Here is a 23,816-nt window from a genome sequence, read left to right as displayed (position 1 = left end):
GCATGATTAAAAGCTATAGAATGAATAGATTCTCTACAAGAATCTACAGTACATTAAAATAATGATTTTGTAAAGCTTGAAGCCAATGAAGTCAGATTCCATTTAAATACGTGACATCTACCACCTCCCGAAAGCAAGAAATTGCATGAAGATAATCACAGATGAGCTTATTCCGGAGAACTGTATTAAAGACAATCTTAATTGGCATTCTGATGATCCCCTCAACCCTGAATCCAAATTTCCAAAATTCCTTGTCTAATCCACTGATGTCCCCAACACAGACACAGAAAAGAGAAGATCATCCCTATGATATCACTCTGGTTTATCTTTTCTGCCCCAGGTTGCTTGAACAGCCATCCTTTTTTAATGTGTTGTCTATGTTTTGGCTTTGTTGAACATTTCCTTGGCATCTTTACTTTGATAGTTCAGAACTGGAGCACTTGGCTTTCACAATTGCTGGAAAAGCAGGTGGTGTGCTACTGTATTAAAAAGGCCTTTTACAGTGTCTGGAATAAATGATATGGAAATTTGAGTTGTGTTGCAATTTTAGGAGAAAAAATCTGTCATTTACTTTCTGTCCCTGTGTTCACCTTAGAGGGTAGATCTCAGTGGGAATGTATTAATATCTGGACCATCTTAGAACTTTATCCTTATTAAGTCATTATTAAGACTGTGGTGGTGTCCAAAATCTCTTCACTACTTTTCCCTTGGTAGAATCTGTCACGTGATATTTTTAGCAATTGTTTTGGCAAAAGCAGTGAAAAAAAATGAAGATAATACACACAGGGCTCTCTTTAAAAAGAACTTATAATAGATAAGTTAGATAGTTGTTTTTGCTGAGTTGAGCCTGTTGTATGGTCAGAAATGCATCTCCTACATGAAGAAATACTTGACATCAGTGGAAAGCCAGAGCTGAAAGTGGTGGGCTCATTTACACAGCTGGAGTGTGTGTGCAGAATTGTTGAAACTGTATCTTTGCTATAGGGGAGAAGCATTTATAAAACGACAAAAGCATTCATCATTTATGGTCCACTGTTCAATATTTGTTAATGAATACCTTGCCTTTCTTTTATATGAGGATGGCAGAAATCTCCTCACTATGAACCCAGCAAAATTTTGAGTTGAGAACATCTTATCTGGTCTGTTTGTAGCCATTGGAACAAATTTCATGGTAATTAAAAGTCAGGCCATATATATATTTTGTATTTTCTAAGTCATAATCCATTATGTGGCATTTTGAGAAACAGTAAGTGTTCTTGCTTTATACGTAGTAGGTATTCAATAAGCAAAGCTACTGGATCAGACTTGGTTGTAAAGTGGATTCCACTATGTCTACATTGAGATCCTAATAGCTATGTGCAGTTGAATACTAATGTTTAGAGATCTATGAGTTTCAAAAGGTTAGAACCTATAGCATGAAAGTTAGATAGGAGACATTATTGGGAATTTTCCGGGGGGCACTAGATCATGTGGCCTGATTTTTTTGTTTATTATTTGTCCCAAGTGCTTTCCTTAAAAAAACAGCAGCATTCCCACAGGGTCCTGGATGTTGTGTCTCGGGTGGTCGGAGGATAGTTCTGGAGCTCATTAATCACACTGTCCTTGATTTCTGCCACTCTATTTCAACAAAGATTTATATTTAGAATACACTGAAAAGCAGTAAAATGAAAACAGTAAAATCAAAAGTTGAAGGACTAGTTTTGTGATAACAGATAAAATAAAGAATATCATATTTTTCAACTTAATTAAAAATACAAAATTTCTAAAATATTATTGTTTTATTAAAGGCAAGAAAAATCGAAGGGTTTTTAAACCGTGGTTTGGGAGATACAAAGATTCTGTGTAATCCTGAAAAAAAAAAAAAAGCAGAGGTTAAAAAGCAGTGCATATACTAAGTATAGCTAACCCAAGTAATTGAATATTTACTTAGGTTACTAAGGAAAAATGTGGACATTTCACAGAAAAAAAAGAAACAGAGACTATTTCTGTCTTACTATAAAAGGATACGTTTATATTCCTGATCATGTTAGCTATATTAGAATTCCTGAGATCCCATAAATGGTTTAACCTGACTTACAATATACTGAATTCTGTACATACACTGTTTTTCTTCTCCACCTCTAGAGATAGGGCAATAGAGGTTATAGTAAAATTCTTACATCTTTAAAACATTGTCACTTTAAAGGTGAATGAAATATCATAGTTTCTTTCATTGGCTGTAAGTTTCTGTATTTCATATAAAAGAAAATACATCTGATAAGGGCTAATATCCAAAATATATAAAGAACTCATACAACTCAATAACAGCAAAAAAAAAAAATTCTGATTAAAAATGGGCAGAGGATCTGAATAGACATTTTTACAAAGAAGACACACAGATGTCCAACAGGTACATGAAAAGTTACCCAACATCACTAATCATGAGGGAAACGCAAATCAAAACCACAATGAGATATCACCTCACACCTGTTAGAATGGCTATCAAAAATACAAAAAATAACAAGTGTTATTGGCAAGAAGTGGAGAAAAGGGAACCCTTATGCACTGTTGGTGGGAATGTAAACTGGTGCAGCCACTATGGAAAACAATATGGAGATTCCTCCAAAAACTAAAAATAGAACTACCATATGATCCAGCAATTCCACTTCTGGGTATTTATCCAAAGAAAATGAAAACACTAATTCAAAAAGATATATGCATCCCAGTGTTCATTGCAGTATTATTTTCAATAGCCAAGACATGGAAACACCCTAAGTTTCCACTGACGGGTGGATAAAGAAAATGTGATACACACACACACACACACACACACACACACACACACACACACGGAATATTATTCAGCCATAAAAAAGAATGAAATCTTGCCATTTGTGACAACATGGAGGGACCTTGAGGGCATTATGGTAAGTGAAATATCAGACAGAGAAAGACAGATACTGTATGAACTCACTTATATGTAGAATCTAAAAGCAAAAACAAAATAAAACATAACAAATAAAAAAAAGAACTCATAGATACAGAGAACTAATTGGTGGTTGCCCGAGACAGGGGATGGTGGTGGGTGGAACAGGTGAAGGGTGTCAAAAGATATAAATTTTCAATTATAAAATAAATAAGAAATGGGGATGTAATGTACAGCTTGGTGACTGTAGTTAATAATATTGTATTGCATATTTGAAAGTTCCTAAGAGAGATTTTTAAAGTTCTCATCACAAGAAAAAATTTGTGACAATGTATGGTGACAGATGTTAACAAGACTTATTGTAATCATTTCACAATATATACAAATATACAAATGATGTTGAATCATTACATTCTATACCTGGAACTAATATAATGTTATATGTCAATTATACCTTTATACCTCATTAAAAGGAGAAAGAAAATAAGTATAATTAGCCTTATATACGGATCTGTGATATAATCTAATTGATAAACCTTAAAAGGTCATGTTTATGGCAAAAACATAATCCTTTAGACATACAACTTTAGATTTAAAATATTGTCTCTCAACATCCTGGAAATATTCTATCGTCTTCTTGCTTCTATTGATGCTTTTAACAAGTGAACATTCTAGCTAATTCTTGTAAGGGGTAGATAAGTGTGCCGGGAGCTTTGAATCTGGTCGTTAAAGAATGAGATGTTTGATATAAAGGTTTCCTATTTAGTATCAATTCTGAGAATGATAGTTGCAGAATGGATGAATAGTTCCTCATTTTAATGCTCAGAAATATATTTATATTTCCAATGAGACACGGAAATATAAATGAGAATGAATGAGACACAGCCTTATAAAACACTAAAATGAGAAAGGTATTTTACTCCCTATGTTGAAAAGACTTGGGCCACATACCAGGCTGGGCGTTATTTAAAGTCTTACATCCACTTCAATATCAAATTCTCTTTTTAATTAGCTTCATTGGTAAACTGGAGCCAAATAATCATAGGTCCTTGACTGGTGATTCACCTGACATTTTGTTGTCCATTAAGCTTTGATATATTTCTCTTATATTCTTTATCCAACAGCAATGGAAATAAAATCCTGCCCTGAAATATAGGACTTGGTAGTGTGGTAGGGATGCTGGCCTCACAAAAAATGTATAAAGTATTATCTTAATATCTAGCCCTACACTTTTTCTTTAAATCTTTTAAAATCCTTGATGACATGACCATGTTATTTCTCCCCTAATCACTGTCACCCATCTCAAATATTCAGCTTGTTCATAGTCTCCCTGTCTTGCTTCTGATAATATATGGTTTTAGGAAAGTGTTATTGACTTATTGACACTGAAGTATGAATAATATTTGAATTGTAATAGATCTTAAGCCAAGGAATGAACCTTTCTGACATTTAAGAAAAAAGTCGCTTTTGGTAGTAGGGTCATTTAAAACCTCTAATATAACATATCAGTTGTCACCTACTATATAAGTGGGTAAAGCTGACTAAGAGTGATTGGAAGAAATCCAGAAATGTATTTTTTCAAAGCATGTATGGTGTATAAATCCATATATTTTCATCTATATTTATAATTACATATACTTTAAGAAAATCTTTAGAAGGAAAAGGAATTAATAGGTGGTATGTCAGAGAGCCATAGTAGCCACATTTATGAATTGGAATTTGTTGTATCACTTTTTAATTCAATAAAAACTATATCCAAGAAGCTACTGAAAAAAATAAGATATAAGGAGAAAATTCTTAGAAACTCAGTCACACTACGGATTATGATAAAAAATTGTGATCAAATATTAGAATGGTATCCTGATTAATGATTTTGTTAATTGATCTTTATCTAAAGTGCATATCTTTATAATTTAACTATTAGCTTTATTTTTTTCTCCTTTTCCAGTGTTAAAGAACCCAGTGTGTAAATTATATAGATTTCCCACATCTGACAATAAGTGGATGCGAATCCGGGAGCAGATGTCAGAGAGCATACTTTCTTTTCATATTCCTAAGGAATTGATCTCTCTTCAAATCAAAGAAGATTTGTGTAGGTAAGAGAAAGTGATTTATGATTGTCTCTTACATTAATTTTTTTTTTATGAAACATTTTTTCTTAAAGTATGATGATAACATAAAAATCTAGATCTGCATTGTCCAGTATGATGGCTGCTAGCCCTGTATGACTATTAATCACTTGAAATGTGATTAGCCCACTTTGAGATGTTCTGCCAAGTGTAGTATAAACACCAGATTTTGAATTCATAGCACACAAACAAAAAAAGAGTGATTTCATAATGAAATGTTAACATTTTGGCTCTACTGGGGTTGAATACAATATGATATTAATTTTATGTGCTTCTCTTTTTACTTTTAATTTTATTTTTTATTGAAGTATAGTTGATTTACAATGTCTTGTTAATTTCTGCTATACAGCAAAGTCATTCAGTTATAGATATTATATGCATTTTTTTATATTCTTTTTCATTATGGTTTATCACAGGGTATTGAATATAGTCCCCTGTGCTATACAGTAGAACCTTGTTGTTTATCCATTCTATATATAATAGCTTACATCTGCTAACCCCAAACTCCCACTCCATCCCTTCCTCAAACCCCTCCCCCTTGGCAACCACCAGACTGTTCTCTATGTCCATGACTCTGTTTCAAAGATAGGTTCATTTGTGTCATATTTTAGGTTCCACATATAAGTGATATCATGTAGAATCTAAAATATGATATCTTTTTACTTTTTACATATGACTACTGACCACTAGAAAATTTTAATCACATGTGTGACTCTCATTTGTGGCTTACATTACACCTTTTCTGTGTAAATCTCCCACCATTAAAATGTGTTGAAAAAAAATCAATTATGAATCTTTAAAACTTTCTAAAGAAAAGTAGAGAAAAAATCATGTTGAAGACTCAAAAGGGAAATAGGAAAGATTGTAAGGAAATTGACTAGCGATCTCAGTAGAATATAAGGTATGGTTATTATGAAAAGGAATTAGAAAACCCTAAGTTGAGAACCATCACCTTTTAGGAAAAATGCTGAGAAGAAAAGAATAATGGAGAGAATAATGAAATTTTAAAATGCAGTAGGCAAATTAAATCCACAAAGCCAGCAGAGAAGAACAGATTTGACACTAAGAAATCACATCTCGGATGTGGAAGACAAACACAATAAGTTCTTCTCAAATGTTCTTTCTTGGGAAAGAACAATTCATGCAAAAACTTGGAAACAGTGAAAACTTATGCAGGTTTTTATTTTACATGCTAAAATTAGACTAACCTTATACTTACTTCTCTGCAGAAGTCCATGGAGTAACATCTACTGATTTTTGATTTTTTGAGAGAAAAAGGTTGTGGCCCACTTTATTATATAGGGTCAAGTTATGACTTTTTTTAATGAATGAAGGCAATGGAAATGACATACTTAAATACACAGAAGCGCAGAAAATGTCATTCACCAAACTTTCTTAAAGAATCTACCCTCGAAGATATATGCTATCCAACTGAGACAATAATTTAAATTAAGAATTATATTTATAATATAATATAAATTAATATACTGTAATCATTAAATTATAATATGAAATTAACATGATATAACATAACAAATTAAGAATGTAAGAATGGGACATTGTCCTACAGAAGGACTTGAAACATTTTTCTTGGTTGGGTGAAATCTCCGGCCCAGACAGAGCTTTACTCTGAAGTTCTTTTTCCGGCCTCTTTTGTTTTGTTTTAATTTTTATTGGAGTAGAGTTGATTTACAAGGTTATGTTAGTTTCTGCTGTACAGCAAAGTGAATCAGTTATACATATACATGTATCCACTCTTTTTTAGATTCTTTTCCCATATCGGTCGTTACAGAGTGCTGAGTAGTGCTCCCTGTGCTATACCGTAGGTCCTTATTAATTATCTATTTTATATACAGTAGTGTGTATATGTCAATCCCAATCTCCCAATTTATCCCTCCCCCCTTTTCCCTCCTGGTAACCATAAGTTTGTTTTTTACATCTGTGACTCTATTTCTGTTTTGTAAATAAGTTCATTTGTACCATTTTTCTAGATTCCACATATAAACGATATCATATGGTATTTGTCTTTCTCTGTCTGACTTACTTCACTCAGTTTGACGATCTCTAGGTCCATCCATGTCACTGCAAATGGACTCTTTTACCCCTAGTCTTACTCAGATCCCAGAAAGTGTTATACTTACCTCAACCTTCCTCTCAACAGCACAATTTTAATGGATTTTCTTAGGTGGTTTGATGAAGACTGTGGGTGTCATCGTGCCCTTATCTTTCAGTAGTTGCAAAGAGTACAAGGTGCTTCATTTTCATGCTTGGAAATCTATCTTGAGAGAATTATTTTTTAAAAAGCTTCGAGTCTTTTCTTCAAAAAAAAAGGTGCCAGGGCAACTTTATATTATGCTAAGTAACTGAAACAGCTACTTTCTGAATCTTTAAAATAACTATTAACTAAATTATATCATTTTAGTTGGTGAAGAGCAGTAAGTAAATGAGCAGTAGATAAAAGCTGCCATTAAGTCCCTATTCATAGGACCTGTGGATGGATGGAGATAGTTATAGATGGATAGACAGAGAGGTAGACAGACACACAGACATAGATATACAGTCTTTCTTTCCTTTTCTTTCTTTCTTTTTTTTTCTTAGGAAAGTCAGTAATCACAGTATGAATTTAGCTGTATAACAGGGGTTGCAAAAACTTTTCCTTAAGGACCAAATAGTAAGTATTTTACAAAATATTTTACAAAAGTGAGATGTTTCCTCTCAATTACCAAGATGATGAATTTGCAAACATGGTCAGACTTCTGTGAAGTCTGGATTTTGACAATCCTACACTTTCTTTCATGAGCCACTGACTCTTTCAGTCTCACTTTTCACCCCAGACGTAAACTTTTCTGCAACTTCTCTGTGTTGGTGTGTTGTCATCTCCCTATAGGGGTAATTAGGGTATTCTTTGAATACTTTGTTACATAACTTCCCTCCTTTACCAAGGGAATAGAAAACGGAAAATTTTCTGAAAAGACTGCTATGATTGATACCAGCCTCATAAACACGCAGGTAGAGATTTCCTAAGTTTGAGTATGGATTTAACTGTGAACAAAAATAGCAAGTAAGAAAGGGAATTTAGGGAATATTAGGTAGATGTCTAGTCACAACTGTGTCTCAAAGACAAGGCATTATTAGTAGTTTTGTAATCTATTTAACTCGGTAAGAATGAAATCCCACTCATGCATTTGAAGGCATATTATTAATTTTATCATGTCTGGGATTGGTAAACACCTGACAGGCTAAGTTAGTGTGAGTCTGTCGGCAGGGACCAGGTGTGTGCATGGTACGCCTCTTTGCCTAATGCGTACCTGTATGTATCCATGAGGAAAATGTCCTTCTCAGCCGTCATGATATGGAGTAAATGTTGGCAGGGACATAATGGTACAGCAGCTACTTTCCCTCACTCATACCCAGTGCCCTTGCCTGCAGCTGCCATCTAAAACTTCTCTTGCTATTAGTCCCGTAGTGGGACATTGGACTCAATGTGAACTACTTTTATTAACTTTGAGATTGTACATACACAAAGTCTTAGGGCTGTGATAGAGTTTAAATTCTTTGGGGCCTCCCTCTGATTGGCCTAAGCACTAATACCTTCTGAGTTCAAGTTCAGATATATAACATCTGTTGCGTTGGCGGTGACGTGTTTTCACAATGCTAAACTTTGAATTTTATATTACGGTTTAGGCCCCAAAAATTCACAGGCAGGAAATCGTAGATGACAAGTTATGTTTACTGTTGTGAATAAAGGCTTATATTAGCAATTTTCTGCCTCTTTGCTCCTGAAGCCATATTTTAAAAAATATATAAAATGTGTGGTAATTTTTTTCTGTAAAAATAATATATGGTCACTATAGAAAATAGTGAAAATATAAAAAAGAAGAAAAAATCACTCTAATCCCACCACCCAGAAGAAATACTGTGTCTTTATTTTCTACATCTACCCTCATCTTCGTGAGCTTCACTGTGGAAAGCAGACTTTTGGTCCCCATGATTACCATGCCCTGGTATCACATTTAAATCATTCTCCCTCAAATAATTCCTGTCTCAGTAAATGCCACCCTCTCTTCAACAGTTCAATGCAGAAACATAAAACATAAGTATTTTTGTCTTGTCTCACCAAACCTATCCACATTCCACATCAAGTTCAAGTATCAATTTCTAATCATGCTAATTCCACAATTTCCCTCAAATTCATTTATTTTTTATGTTTTCACTCTATCCATTCTAATCCCAACCACCATCATTTCTTGCCTGTGATAGTGTAGTGGTCTATAACGGCTTTTCTGCCAATGGCCTTGCTTCCTTAAAATCCATGGTTCACTTTTTTATGAACAAATGATACAATTGAACTTATTTACAAAGCAGAAATAAACTCACAGACATAGGAAACAAATTTATGGTTACCAAAGGTGATAGCGGAGGGAAGGGAGAGCAGAGAGTTTGGGATTAACAGATACACACTACTATATATAAAACAGGTAAACAACAATGACCTACTGTATAGCTCAGGGAAATATACTCAATATTTTGTAATAACCTATAATGGAAAAGAATCTGAAAAAGAATATATACATATATGTATAACTACATCATTTTGCTGTACACTAGAAATTAACACAACATTATAAATTAACAATTCTTCAATTAAAATATAAATAAAAAAGAAAAAGATCCATGGTTCACATTGCAGACTCACATAATCTGATTAAAAATGTTATAAATATGCAGATTTCCAGCAGGGGTATCAAGGAGACAGCAGTGATGTATAACCTCTTAAGTGCTATGCTGGAATTATGTGTTGGGAAGGGAAGACGGGGAGGTCCTGCTTACCAAGTATCAGTATAACACCTCGCTTCTGAGAAGTTTACTAAATGATTCTATAATCGTGATACCTAAGGGATGTGGCATTATAAAGTAGCCCAGTTCTTTGACCTAGCCTCCTTGAAGGATGGGGGGGAAAACACAACTGGTTTATTATAGAGTTAGTGCAATGGAGAGAAAAAGGAGAGTACATGTTGAAGACAGCTCAGAGATCCTAAATACATAGAAGATGTGTGTGTGTGTGTGTGTGTGTGTGTGTGTGTGTGTTTATGTGTATTTTTGCCTGTGTTTATAATGCCACAGGCTTTACAGTCCTTCACCTTGGGTTGCATGCAGGCAAGTTATGTAGGTCTTGCCAAACTACCACCTATAAAATTTTTATAGCTTGTTTTAGTGTTGCCACGTATTTTGTTTATATTGAGTATTTTCTTCAGATTTTGTGTTACTTCAAAAGTTTGCTTTGTAGTTTTGATTTGCATTTCTCTAATGATTAATGATGTTGAGCATTCTTTCATGTGTTTGTTGTCAATCAGTATATCTTCTTTGGAGAAATGTCTATTTAGGTCTTCTGCCCATTTTTGGATTGGGTTGTTTGTTTTTTTGATAGTGAGCTGCATGAGCTGCTTGTAAATTTTGGAGATTAATCCTTTGTCAGTTGCTTCATTTGCAACTATTTTCTCCCATTCTGAGGTATCACCTCACACCAGTCAGAATGGCCATGATCAAAAAATCTACAAACAAAAAATGCTGGAGAAGGTGTGGAGAAAAGGGAATCCCCTTGCACTGTTGGTGAGAATGTAAATTGATACAGCCACTATGGAGAGCAGTATGGAGGTTCCTTAAAAAACTACAAATAGAACTACCATATGACCTAGCAATCCCACTACTGGGCATATACCCTGAGAAAACCATAATTCAAAAAAAGTCATGTACCACAATGTTCATTGCAGCTCTATTTACAATAGCCAGGACATGGAAGCAACCTAAGTGTCCATCAGCAGATGAATGGATAAAGAAGATGTGGCACATGTATACGATGGAATATTACTCAGCCATAAAAAGAAACGAAATTGAGTTATTTGTAGTGAGGTGGATGGACCAGCAGTCTGTCATACAGAGTGAAGTTAAGTCAGAAAGAGAAAAACAAATACCATATGCTAACACACATATATGGAATCTAAAAAACAAACAAAAAAAATGGTCATGAAGAACCTAGGTGCAAGACGGGAATAAAGACGCAGACCTACTAGAGAATGGACTTGAGGATATGGGGAGGGGGAAGGGTAAGCTGGGACGAAGTGAGAGAGTGGCATGGACATATATACACTACCCAGTGTAAAACAGATAGCTAGTGGGAAGCAGCTGCATAGCACAGGGAGATCAGCTCAGTGCTTTGTGACCACCTAGAGGGGTGGGATAGGGAGGGTGGGAGGGAGACGCAGGAGGGAAGTGATATAGGGATATGTGTATATGTATAACTGATTCACTTTGTTATAAGCAGAAACTAACACACCATTGTAAAGCAATTATACTCCAATAAAGATGTTAAGTAAAAAAAAGTTTGCTTTGCTTAGTCAACATTGAAATGTGTCAGTTAATAGAAGAAATGATGGAACTTGTGACGTTGAAGCTCCATGGCAGCTACACATACCATATTAAATGATGGTGTGCACACATATATGTTTAGATGGGAGGCTTGGGTGGCCATAGGGTGTTTGGTTTTATCAAAATATATACTTTTCTACATTATAATATGATGTTTGAAAACTTATTATGGTACAAAAGTTTTAAAGAAATGAAGTATTTTGGTGACAATGAACCTCATGGTCCATAAAACTCCCCAGGAAAAAATTAGTTTGATTTATATCATGTATTTTTCTCTTTTTATCCTGTTTCATTTCTGCTCTCTTTATATTTTTCTTCATTGGTCCCAGGGATGAGGAAGGAGAGAAACTTCCTTGAATATAATTTTGGGAGTCTAAAAGAAAGGATAAGAATAATTTATAACAATTAACTTTAAGATGTCCTTAGGTTTTATATAAGACATAAATATTTGTGTGTACCAGGCAGAGGAACAATCTTGTAAATAAAATATAAACATCTGAACCAAACCCTTTAGTAGGGAAAATGTAATAGAATTTGGGACATAGAAAGTTTAAATAAAAATCTTGCTAACACTTCTTTTAGAGAATGTGAATGCTTTCTCTTAGATATTAGTGTTTGTAAATATCGTACATATACTAAATTCATGGTGATAAAATATTTTATGTCAGTGAAGACACTGTTTTGTTCAATACTATATATTTCAAATATTCTATATTCTTCATTTTTAGAGCTATATTACAGACCTATGATAAGTGTATCTATCTGTCTGTCTATCTATCTAGTCTTAAATCTGTTTCTTGAATGCAGTATATTCTTATATATGCAAAAAAATAGTAAGATACTTTGAAATCCCAGGTTGAAATCCTAGTTGCTGCACAGGTTACATTTCAGAGACATGTTCTACATGCTGACTTAAATATTATCATACACTATTAAATGGGTTTTCTAAGCAATATACCTAGTTTGAAAGAAATGAGGAAGATACTTAATTTTCTGACCTTGCACCTTATCTTAAAGCATTTTGTGACTATTACATTCAAAAAGGTTCATATTATTTCAAACCAATAATGCTACAGGAGTGCCGTTTAAAAAATGTTAAAAGTATATACTAGGAATTATGAACTAGAATATATTCATATAAATTCTATTTCAAAAAGTTGTACAGTAGGATTTTACCACATAGTGAGCCAACCTGTCCATTGAACGTGGTTAGATCTTCTTTTCAAAATTTATCCAGACGAGGTTTCCCCTTCACACAGCCTACAAGGCAAACAAGGGCTCCTGTCTACCTACATCTCCAGCCTCATCTTACACCGTGTTTATTTTGGCCTGGCTGAAGCACATGACTTTTGAGACGTCTACTGACATTTGCATACTTAGATAAAAGCACACTGAAAATCTTTACTGACCTTAAAGAAACACTGATTAGTGGGAAAAGTAATAAGGAGTCAGCTATTCTGTTTAGGTCTCATAGATACTGAATAAACCTCAAACTGATGAATTTCATAGATGTTTGTAATAGTGTTCTATCTCTTCCGCTTTGTTTCTCTTTGTGTTTCTTTCTGTCTCTCTTGTTTGCTTTCTCTGAGGAAAATCTGAAGTCCTAAATATCCAAAAGTGATGCATAAAGAAGTATCCCATTGGGACTCCACTGTTGACTCGTACCTCATGAGTGTTACTTCTTCTGTTCATTTTTCTTCATGCAACGTTGATGCACAGTTGGAATACCATGCGGTATATTATTTATCATGGAAAGAGCACAATGGCCCTACCAACGCCTAGTATTGAGGGCAGATGCTGTGTGCCATTAAGTTCATCATTATAGATTCTTGGTATCGTTGAATGAGATGTCCTGTAGAGCGCTTAGTATCACCAAGCTGGCGATAGAAATATGTGTTTTATTTTGCTGTTTGGTTATTACCATAGCCCCACAGGAACAAATAAGGCAAAGCTCATTCAGAAGCATATTTGTCCATTGTGCCAGGATTCTTTATTTCACATGGATTGAGTAGGAGAGAGTGTACGTTGTGATGATAAAAACACGGAATTGGAATAATTATCAACCCGAGTCCAAAACCTCTTTATCTGCCATTTGATACGTACTTATAATTTTTAGAAAATTACACAATTTCTCAATTTTCAATGTTTTTTTCACTTTTTAGATAATAATATTATCATTTGTCCTACAGGGCTACTGTAGAAATTAAGTGAACAATCAGGAGACTCTAGCATTTATGGCTATGGGATTTGGGGTGTGTGTGTATGTAAGTGCAGCTCTGGGTTTGAAACCTGGCTCTCCCAAGTCTACTTAATAGCTATGTGGCATGGCACAATTTAACTAACTGCCATAATTCAGTTTCCTCAACTGTAAAGAAGGGATTAAATAATAAGTGCACAAGGTTATTGTGAGGTTTAAAATGAGCTATTGAGGGCTTCCCTGGTGGCGCAGTGGTTGGGGGTCCGCCTGCCGATGCAGGGGACACGGGTTCGTGCCCCGGTCCGGGAAGATCCCACATGCCGCGGAGCGGCTGGGCCCCTGAGCCATGGCCGCTGTGCCTGCGCGTCCGGAGCCTGTGCTCCGCAACGGGAGAGGCCACAACAGTGAGAGGCCCGCCTATGGCAAAAAAAAAAAAAAAAAGAGCTTTTGAAAAATGCCTGGTGCATATGTACAGAGGCCTTTAATGTGTGGAAACCACTCTTATCACTTATGTAAAGAATCATATACACAGTAGACACCCATTATATCAAAACTATTATTGTTGTTATTTTTCATCTTAGCTGAATGTTGATAGTGTTTCAGTCAGAAAACCGAGCCTATAATTTATTTGTAATCTCCTTTAGTTTACTAACCTAGCATACCTCATAGATACGTTTATTGTATGGTACTACAAATTCCCAGTGGGCAGAAAAATGGACTTCTCTCACAAAGCTGGTGTATTTAGAGCTGAGACAGTGATTTTGGAATGATAGTCAGGCTTCAGACTTCAGATTAGTTAGGGCCTTCTGGGACACAGAAAAGGAGGAACTTGTCAATTTTCTTATTGTACTATTCCTGGAATCTAGCATAATACCTGGCATATAATAAGCACTCAGGAATGTAGTCTTTTCCCAAGAACAACTGAAATTGCATGAAGAGAATGACATGATTACACTTAGAAAAAGGGAAGCAAGTGTGGAGGGATAAAACAATTTAGGGGATGTTGTGTCTGTCTGGGCGAACAATGATGGTGACTTAGACCATGGTGGTTGGGGGGAAATGGTAAAATGTACAAACATTTGGGATTTTTTTTGATGAGCAGAGTTTGGTGATGGATCATCTCTGGAGGTAAGGCGTGCAGAATAACTTAAGCATTCTGACCTGCATGACTGAATAGATAAGTTATAATTCTTTGATGTAGGACATAATGGGCAAGCACAAGGTTTAGAAGAAAGAAAGGAGCCCTCTTTGGCTCTTAATTGAACCATCGAGGTCTTTGCTATTAAGTACAGATGCTGCTTGCTCCATGTGGCTATTGAAACTTAAGTTAAAATTTGTTAAAATGAAATGAAATTTAAAATTTAGTTTCTCCATCACCTTAGTCACATTTTAAGCGTGCAGTAGTCACATATGGCTAGTAACCATTGTAATTAAATAGCACAGCTTTGGAACATCACCATCACACAGAGAGTTCTATTGGACAGCACTGATCTAGGATAACCAGCAGTAGCATCTCTAATTTTAAAGAGTTCTAGTAACATAAAATCCCCCTTTCTTCCTGCTCATTGGAATTTAACGTAAAGAGTCAGAAGGCTGACATCAAGCTTTACCCTTGTCTGCAAAAACACAAGGGTTTTATTTTGTTTTTTCCTCAAGCTGATAGTATCAAGATATATTTCTTGATGTGATTTCTAGTGAGAGTGAGACTGTGCTGTATTTCTAATGGAGAGTCTATCTAGCATAGTAGTTTAAAACACGGGCGCCCTAGACAAACCTCCTGGGCTTCATCCCAACTCTGCTACTCACTATCTGGATAACTTTGGGTAAATTACTTATCTTCCCTGAGTCTCAGTTTCATTTTAAAAATAAGGATGATAATAATAATACCTACTTCCTTGGGCTGTTATGCATATAGAATGAGTGAATATTTATAAAGTTCTTATTATAGTGCCTGGCATGAATAAGGATAATCAGCACTGCTAAATATTTGTTAAAGGAATAGAAAATACATAAGAATTTTGTTTTGTTGTTTGAGATTCCAGCAATTATGGTAGCCAAGGCTGTCTGGTAAGTGCACACTTGAGCAAAATATTTGCACCAGCTCTTTGTTGACCTGGGTGGAATTTACATACAGATGAGTCCCTCAGATGGGAGATTCCAATCTTGTCCTCCTATTGAAGGATACTTGCTTAAGAGAAATCATACTCACCAGAAATTAAAATAAAAAAGAGAACAAGATTTGCATCCACAAGACCTCGGTACATCTTGATTCCGCCACTTCCTAACAATATGGCATCAAATAAGTCACTTTACTTCTCACTTATATTCTTCCCATTTGTCCAGAGGAATGTTGTCCACTAGAACTTTCCACGATGATGGAAATGTTCTATACTGCACTGCCTACTCTGATAGCCATGTAGCTATCAAGCACTTGAAATGTGCCTAGTGAGACTGAAATTTTAATTTTGTTTAGTTGGGCTCTGGGACAGTTATATCTGAGGAGTGTTTTAAGAAAAGAGACACATTCTATACGAAACTAACCTTGATTACCTGGAAATCCTTACGGTGTTCCCCAAAGAGCTCTACTTCCAACACTTTGAGAGCTTCTTGAATTCTGTCTACCTATGAAACTGAACTGGGTGACATCTGCACTCCAGATGCAGGAGTGAGAATTCAAAGGGGTGATACTCACAAATGTTTGCACTTTCTAAAAGTATGGGCATGAGTAATGAAAAATGGTAACAGTGTGAGCATATGATCTTGCTTTTGTAGCCTTTCAGGCACAGTGAGTAATTTTCATGGCTACCCAAAATAAAAAGACATATATTAGTATATGTGGATTTAGGAGGAGTTTCATATGAACACGCCACCATTTTAAGCATAAGTGAAACACTGAGCTTTAACATATTAAAACAATAAATGACCGTGTTTGACAAACTTTGAAGGGTAAAGAAGATATGTGGAAGTAAATAAACACCAAATCACCTTTATCAGGAGCAGCAAATAGACTCTCAGGATGGAATAAGACATACTTATCATTCCTCATTTTTTCCTAACGCAGCTACCTAAAATTAAATTATAGAATCCGGCTGTTTATCAGATACAAACAGATTCTGTGATTACAGCTAATTCCTGTAGTTACCGTGTTCCAATGCTTAGTCTTTGCATATAAACTTGAAACCTTGAGTGTATAGTACAACAGCCGCTTGTTTTAATGTCACATGAAAATCAGAGTGAATGACCACTCAGAATATCCAGTCACTTTTTCCAGTGAAATAGTGGCTTGTGGATTGCAACATTACCCACATTGTCATTTACAAAAATGCATTTTAAAAAAGCCTGTGATTTATGGATGCAGTTGTTATCCTTCTACAGGTTAAAGCACAGACAGTTTGAATTGTGGGTTGAAAATACTGTGAAACTTGACATGTAGTTGAACTTTGTTCAGTTTTATGGTGTCAGCCAGCCACTTTATGAAATGAAGCCACCCACCAGTCATTTATGGAGTCTACACTTCATTGACTATTTCATATTTAATTTTTTTTCCTAATGGGTAAATTTTCATGGCTTCTTTCAGGTTTGTTTTAAGGTCTAATTTTGCTTAATGAATGAAAGCCATTTGCCTCTTAAACTTGCCACCCATGTACACCCACATGTCGTTTTAGAGTGTGATAACTACCAAAAGGCTCTATTTAAATTGTGTAGCCATTTCTATTCTACAAAATGGTATTGGACAGCTCATTGTAGGAAAATATTTCTATTTGCTTAGATAATAACAATTTCAAATAACATTTTAATGTCTTTCTTACTGGTCTGTATTCTTTGGTAGATAAATTTTTATCAGGCTATTTGATCTTACTACCTTCTTGTAAATGAATTAACTGTTACTCTTGGGCACTCTTTCTTACAATAATTACTTTTCGTAATTTCAGGAATTTTTGAATTCACATAACCAGATTTTTTTTAACTTGATTATTCTAGGTTTACACGTCTAATAAGATAGGTGCTCACATGTGGCACTTTGGCCTCAGGACTAGAGATTTCTTGTGTATGTCCCTTAGACAGGCTGAGCATTTCTATGGTTATTTTTCTTTTGAAGAAGTCAGACTATTTGTAAAATGTAGTGGGAGGGATAAAAGTTCATGAAAGAGCCTAAACTCTATTCTAGATGTTTCCATCTCACCACCACCCCCCCCAACTTCTTTCACACCAAGCAGAAAGAAAGCTTTCTGATGGAATCTCTACATAGTTAGTGTATTACTCAGGATTCTCTAGAGAAACAGAACTAGTAAGGTGTGTGTGTGTGTGTGTGTGTGTGTGTGTGTGTGTGTGTACACATCCTCACATCTTCAGGGTGAGTGAGCAAGCTGGAGACCTAGGAAAGACTATGGTGTAGTTTTAGTCCAAAGGCCAGCAGGCTTGAGACCCAGGAAAAGCCAGTGTCCCAGCTCAAAGTCAGCCTGGCAGGAGGAGTTCTCTTTTGGTCAGGGGATGGTCAGCCTTTTTGCTCTATTCAAGCCTTCAACTGATTGGATGAAGCCCACCCAAAGTAGGGAGGACAACCTGCTTTACTCAGTCTATAGATTTAAATGTTAATCTCATCCAAAACAACCTTATAGAAACACCAGCAATCACATTGGACCAAATATCTGACACCCTGTGGTCTAGCTAAGTTGACACGTAAAATTAACCATCACAGTAAGAGATGCCATATGAAGATACATTTCAAATCTTTCTCTATCCTTGAGGAAGACATAACCAAACTGGGGTTACAGATCTCAACCGTATAAGGTTAGAAGACTCAACAGTGACTCATTTATGTATTGCATGTATCCATTTTAACTGGGGCAGAGCTCAGCATTCTACTTTGGGGTTAGCTTATATTTTGACTTTATCTCGAATTTCAGGAAAATCTAAGAATTACAGTCTTCAAGCAAATCTTTCATTCAGTTAACAGGCCTACATGGAACACTTTCTATGGACAAAGGACTGTGGTAGGACAAGACGATAAACAAGACAAGTCTCTGTAACTCACAGACTCAGAGCAAAGTTTTCCCCATGTTGGAATTCCCCCCCTTGAATACATCGTCATCAGGCCTTGAAACTACTTTTAAATAGAGGCTTTAAGTAGATGCTAAACTTTTTCCTCTTTGAACTAGGTTCTATTTTGGTAGTCTTAAACCTAGCTTTATTTTTCAGCAGTAGAAACTGTTTACAGCTCTGTACAGAGAATTCCAGTATTAATTAGGGAGATTCAGTTAGAGCAGGTGGATGGCTGGAGTAAGGAAAAGGGCCGAATGCCAGTTTGCTTACTTGGTTTCCCTGTTGCCCAGCACCCTCCCTGTCCTTCTAGCCGTGACAGCCCCAGGGGTGTAAGTAATGAACTTTAAAAAACGTTTACCTATTTAATAATCTTTCCAGTGTTTCATGCATTATATGTGAAAGCAGCTTTGGCTATTTCCTTTTCAGTTTCTCTGTGACTCATGTTGTGTTCAGTTATTTCTTTTTACTCTTCAAGAGTCATTTGGGTTTTTTTTTTGGTCTCATTTTCTCTTCATGTTATTTAATAGCCTGTGTTTCAAACATGTTATACTTGGTAGTGTGTTTCACATTATGGAAGGTTCAGAGGGTCATAATAACCTCCAGGAACTTGCAATTTTCCTAAAGAGAAAAAGCATGTATTTTTGAAATATTTAAACAAGGTCAGATGAAACAAACCATATAGGCAAAAAGTACACCAGAGATCTGTAGAATATTTCATCAAGCATCAAGAATGTCAGTCTTTACAGTTGAAATGTCAAGAACCATAGAGCATTAGGTATTTCTCAAGTAGGCCTTAGCAATCACCTGTCTCCTTTGGAGACGCATTTTATATGATTTGCCTTTTATTTTTGTAGGTAGCAAAGTGAAAGTGGATGGATGGCAGTAAGTGCCAAAAGAACTTTAATGTGTAAGCGGCCCAAGCTTATTAGTATTTGAATATTCAGTCTTTTATTTTCAACTTCCTGTGCCTACCTATTGGAGTCTTGGAGAATTGGAAAGAGTTAGAGACAAGCTAGAAAATTTGTTTTAAAAATAGAACTTTAGTAAGAATAAGGTAGGGAATTCATAAGTGATTGTGTGTGTTTAGCAGGGCAGTGGATTTTCCAGAAAGAAATATTCATTGTCATTGTTGTAAGGTAGCAATTAAAGGAGACAGCTTTTGAAAGCAGAAGGTGTTACTGTGAGTAAAATGATAATGTTAATAGATAGCAGAGTGTTTTAAAAAATATTTTTCTATGGATTAAAAATGCATTTACACAGCTCATCACTTTTTCTATTCACACCAAAGGTTTAGTAAAGATGTGTAACTGTTTAATTATAATGTTGATGCCAGATTTCTGTTTAGATAAAAGTGGCAACATGCAGACTGGACCACAGGGGCCATTATCTATGAGTCTCAGAATACTAGACACCACTATGCACTTGAACATATTTTAGAGATTATTACTGCATACCTAGTGGCCATGCCATTTGAACTGAAAGATACAGAAGTAAAAAATCTCAACTTACAACTTACCCTTTGTTCAGGTTTAATGTTAAAAGTACATGAAAGTTTATAAATGTGATTCTAGAAGTCAATAGCTCCAGGTTCTACACCCCTTCACTCCATATACGTTCATTGAGTACCTTCATAAACAAGGCACTGTGTTTATTGTTCGTAATTTTGTTAATTTGTTTTGTATTTCTTTGTTCTTACAGTGGAGAATCTTATGGGGTGAGGAAAGGGTTGGTATAGAATTATAGTCTAAAAGGCTTATGTTTTTCTAGTGACTCTGAGATTAACAAGCAGCTTTATTTAGATGCCTCCATCTGTGAAGCAAGAGGTTTCAAATTGTTTCCTAAATTTCCTTCCAGCCATGACATTCTGTGAGTTTGTAGTTGTTGTTTTCTTTTACTATATCAGAAAGGATATGTTAATTCTGATATCCTAAAACTTGGGTCATTTAAAGGGATATTTTGCAAATGAAAGAGATGCTCATAATTACAATGGAGTAACAGGTGTAAACTGGCACATATGGTTCCTCCACCTCTAACATATGTTGGTTCAATGACAAATAATGGGGGAAATCAGGAATATAGCACATACATATACATACACAAAAAAGACCTTCTTCATCTATGTACATAAATAATTGCTGTGATTTGAACTATATTTCTGATGCATATACCATTCAGACTTTATGTATATAAAAGTCATATATATGTCATAAATATGTATGAAAGTCATATATATCATATTTATCAAAAATATAGTATGTATATATATATGTGTGTATATATATATAACCATTAAGGGAGAAGCAGAGTGTGTCAAATAGAGCCCAAGGAAGAGGAACATTTCCAAAGTTCCTAACTGTGTTGCCAGCCCTTGGGTACATGAGATTGAACAATGGGTCTGAACGTATCCATGGTGAGAAATAATGCTGCCCTGTGGAGGCTTCAGCAAATTCAGGTAGGATTGTTTCAGTGCAGACCTTTAGGGTTTTGAAATGTACTGGTGGCTCCTGCATCATCCCAGTGTGATACTGGGCCCTAGTTAGAGACTAAACCCCTGATGATGGGACACAGAATGACTCTGGGCCTAGAGCTGCCCATTGTGAACTGGGTACTACTGTGATCCCATTGTATGATGTAGGAGTAATGTATTGTGTGGTGGGAGTGATACATTCGGAACTGGGCTTAAGCAGATCCAAGAGGTATGAGCATATATCGTAAAGAGCTGTCCCAGAGTCTCATGTCACTGACCTCATGTTAGTACCTCTATCTTTTGATGCTTCTCTTGCATTCTGATTAACTCATGGAGGAAGAAAACACTCAAACTCTTAAAAAGATGGGTCAGCCTGATGTGTTAGGTGGACCTTAAGGTCAATAATGAAGAAAATCCATCCAGTGGGGAGATCTGAGAAACAGTATGATTGTTAATCATTTAGAGGGAGAGATGGCCTGAGGTATGGATATATATCAAGTTTAGCAAAGTGAATGGCTTCACGGGCCTGGAAGAAATAAGACTAGAAGATTGGATTCAAGGAGTATGGGCAAGGGTATGTAGATGGGCTTACGGGAGTGAGCACAAGTATGCCTGAGCCATGCCCATCAGAAAGCAAATACTCTTTATGACCAGAGAACATTATCACCTGCCCATGGATTAGCCAGACTCCTTTCTTGGACACTCCAGAGTTTGTGAAATAGACCCATGAAGAGAATGGCCTTGGTGGCAGACACAGGGGTTATACATGGACCTAGAGGCGTGGCCTCCCTCTCCAAGGCTGATATAGCTACTGTCACTGCTAAATGTTAAATGCCAGAAATAGATTGGCAATGGACACGAATATGGTACCATTCCTTGGGGGAGACCCAGCAGCTATTTGATGGCAGGTCAATTACGTTGCATCCCTTTGACCTTGGAAAGGGCAGCAGCTTATCCTGGGACATGAAACATAGTCTAAATATGTGTTTCCCTTTTCTGCTCACAGTGCCACTGCTGGCACCCCCATCTGATGGCTTACAGAATGATCTGGTGTCCCACATAACATTGCTCCAACCAAAGGACAAGTGCTACGTAAAACGAGGTGCGACATGAGTTTGTAATCACTGCATGCCCCTCCACCCAAAAGCCACAGACCTGATAGAACAGTGGAATAATATTAACCATGAAAGACTCAGCTAAGGTACCAGCTTGGGTAAAAAAACTTAGGGTTGGGGTACTATCCTCCAGGATGAAGTTTATATGCTAAACCAACAGCTGGTATAGGATGTTGTGCCCGCTATAGCTAAAATAACCACCTCTGGAAGAAAGGGTTAGCCCTTATAATCAATCACAGTGCCCCACTTTTGGGGATATGCACTTTCTTTCCCTACAACCTTAGACTTTGCCAGTTAGAGTCCTGGTTCTTGGAGTATGGGGACAGGCGTTCTGTCAGGGGACCCATTAAGAGTCCCACTTAACTGGAAGTTGTGGTTGATTTCATGTGTGATCTGACTACCGTACATTCCTAACTAAATGGACCAGCAAAGATAGTAAGAGATACTCTGCTCATCACCATGGGGAAATAGGGCTGCTGAGCAAAGAGAAATTTATCTAGAACTCAGAGGTGTTCCATGGCCAGAAGTGCATGGGAAATTGCCACAACTAAAATTCCATAACAGCAAGGAAACAAAGAGCCTAATGTCTTCAGATTAAGGTCTAGGTGACCTCACAAGGCAGCACTCCAGAAATGCCAGTGGAGTATGAGGCAAATTTGAAATGAGTGGTAGAATGATGAATACCACCAGCTAAGGCCCCCAGAATCAGCTGGAGTGTTGACTATTGTGCTTGGTTCACTGCTTCTCTTTAAATCTTTGGGAAGTTGCAACTGGCCGTCATTTTGAAGGATTGTACTTGAACTTCCCTCTTGCAGAAGATGAAGAATGTTGTCTTATATGCTATCTGGATTTCATAAATGGATCGGAATTGTGCAAGAAGTTGCCTGTCCTGGGCCCCGTTTTTGTGTTTTCCTATGCCCGCTCACCCCCAACACGTCTTCAGGTTTTGACCACCTGCTCAATGGAGAGCCCCTCCTGGGCTCAGTTTAGGTGCTTTTCTGTGCTGGCTTAACTGGAATGTGTCTTCAAGTTTTGACCACTTGCTCAATGGAGAACCCCAACTGGTGCCACCATTGTCACCTTATCTCCTGATGCCACCAACTTATCAGTCTCCCTCAAGGTGAAGACCAGCCATTATCATGCACCCAATGGCATCTGCCATGGAAGTATCCAGAGTGGACTTGGCACCTATATTTTACCAGACCCAGGAAAGTTCTGTCTCCACTGGAACATTGCGCCCCCCCCCCCCCCAGTGGCTGCCTGGAGGAGACAGACTGCATAACTAGAAATACAGAGGAGCTAAAGTCCCATCGGATGAATCTTTACCAGTGAAATAGAGTGGATGGTAAGGAACTGGCATATAAATGCATTTTCCTCCATCTAACAATCTGTTCCAAGGTGCAGAGATTCCGTATGACTTCTCTGGAGTCATTCCACATGGCCACCTAACCAGCTGTGTTTTCTTGTGAAGTTCTGCCCAGCTTGATAACGAACGACGTTATGCCTGTTTTCGCTTTTTCCCTTCAGCACTTCC

The 23,816-nt window shown here is 36.5% G+C and overlaps 1 protein-coding gene across 5 annotated transcripts in view; it reads left to right on the top strand.

The window, feature by feature from the left end:
* The window catches only part of INPP4B (inositol polyphosphate-4-phosphatase type II B), a 582,093-nt gene that overhangs the window by 385,662 nt on the left and 172,615 nt on the right, over positions 1 to 23,816 (top strand). For all 5 annotated transcript variants that reach the window (XM_029234954.1, XM_029234953.1, XM_029234952.1 and 2 more), the window contains one exon: positions 4,854 to 5,001. In XM_029234954.1, the coding sequence (XP_029090787.1) occupies positions 4,854 to 5,001 (148 nt within the window). The remainder of the gene's footprint in view (positions 1 to 4,853; positions 5,002 to 23,816) is intronic.

Source organism: Monodon monoceros, unplaced genomic scaffold (genome assembly GCF_005190385.1).
Source record: "Monodon monoceros isolate NGI ecotype Baffin Bay Population unplaced genomic scaffold, NGI_Narwhal_1 Super_Scaffold_20, whole genome shotgun sequence".
NCBI lineage: Eukaryota > Metazoa > Chordata > Mammalia > Artiodactyla > Monodontidae > Monodon > Monodon monoceros.
The sequence above is the reverse complement of the archived record's forward strand: the minus strand, read 5'-3'. Positions and strand labels throughout refer to the sequence as shown.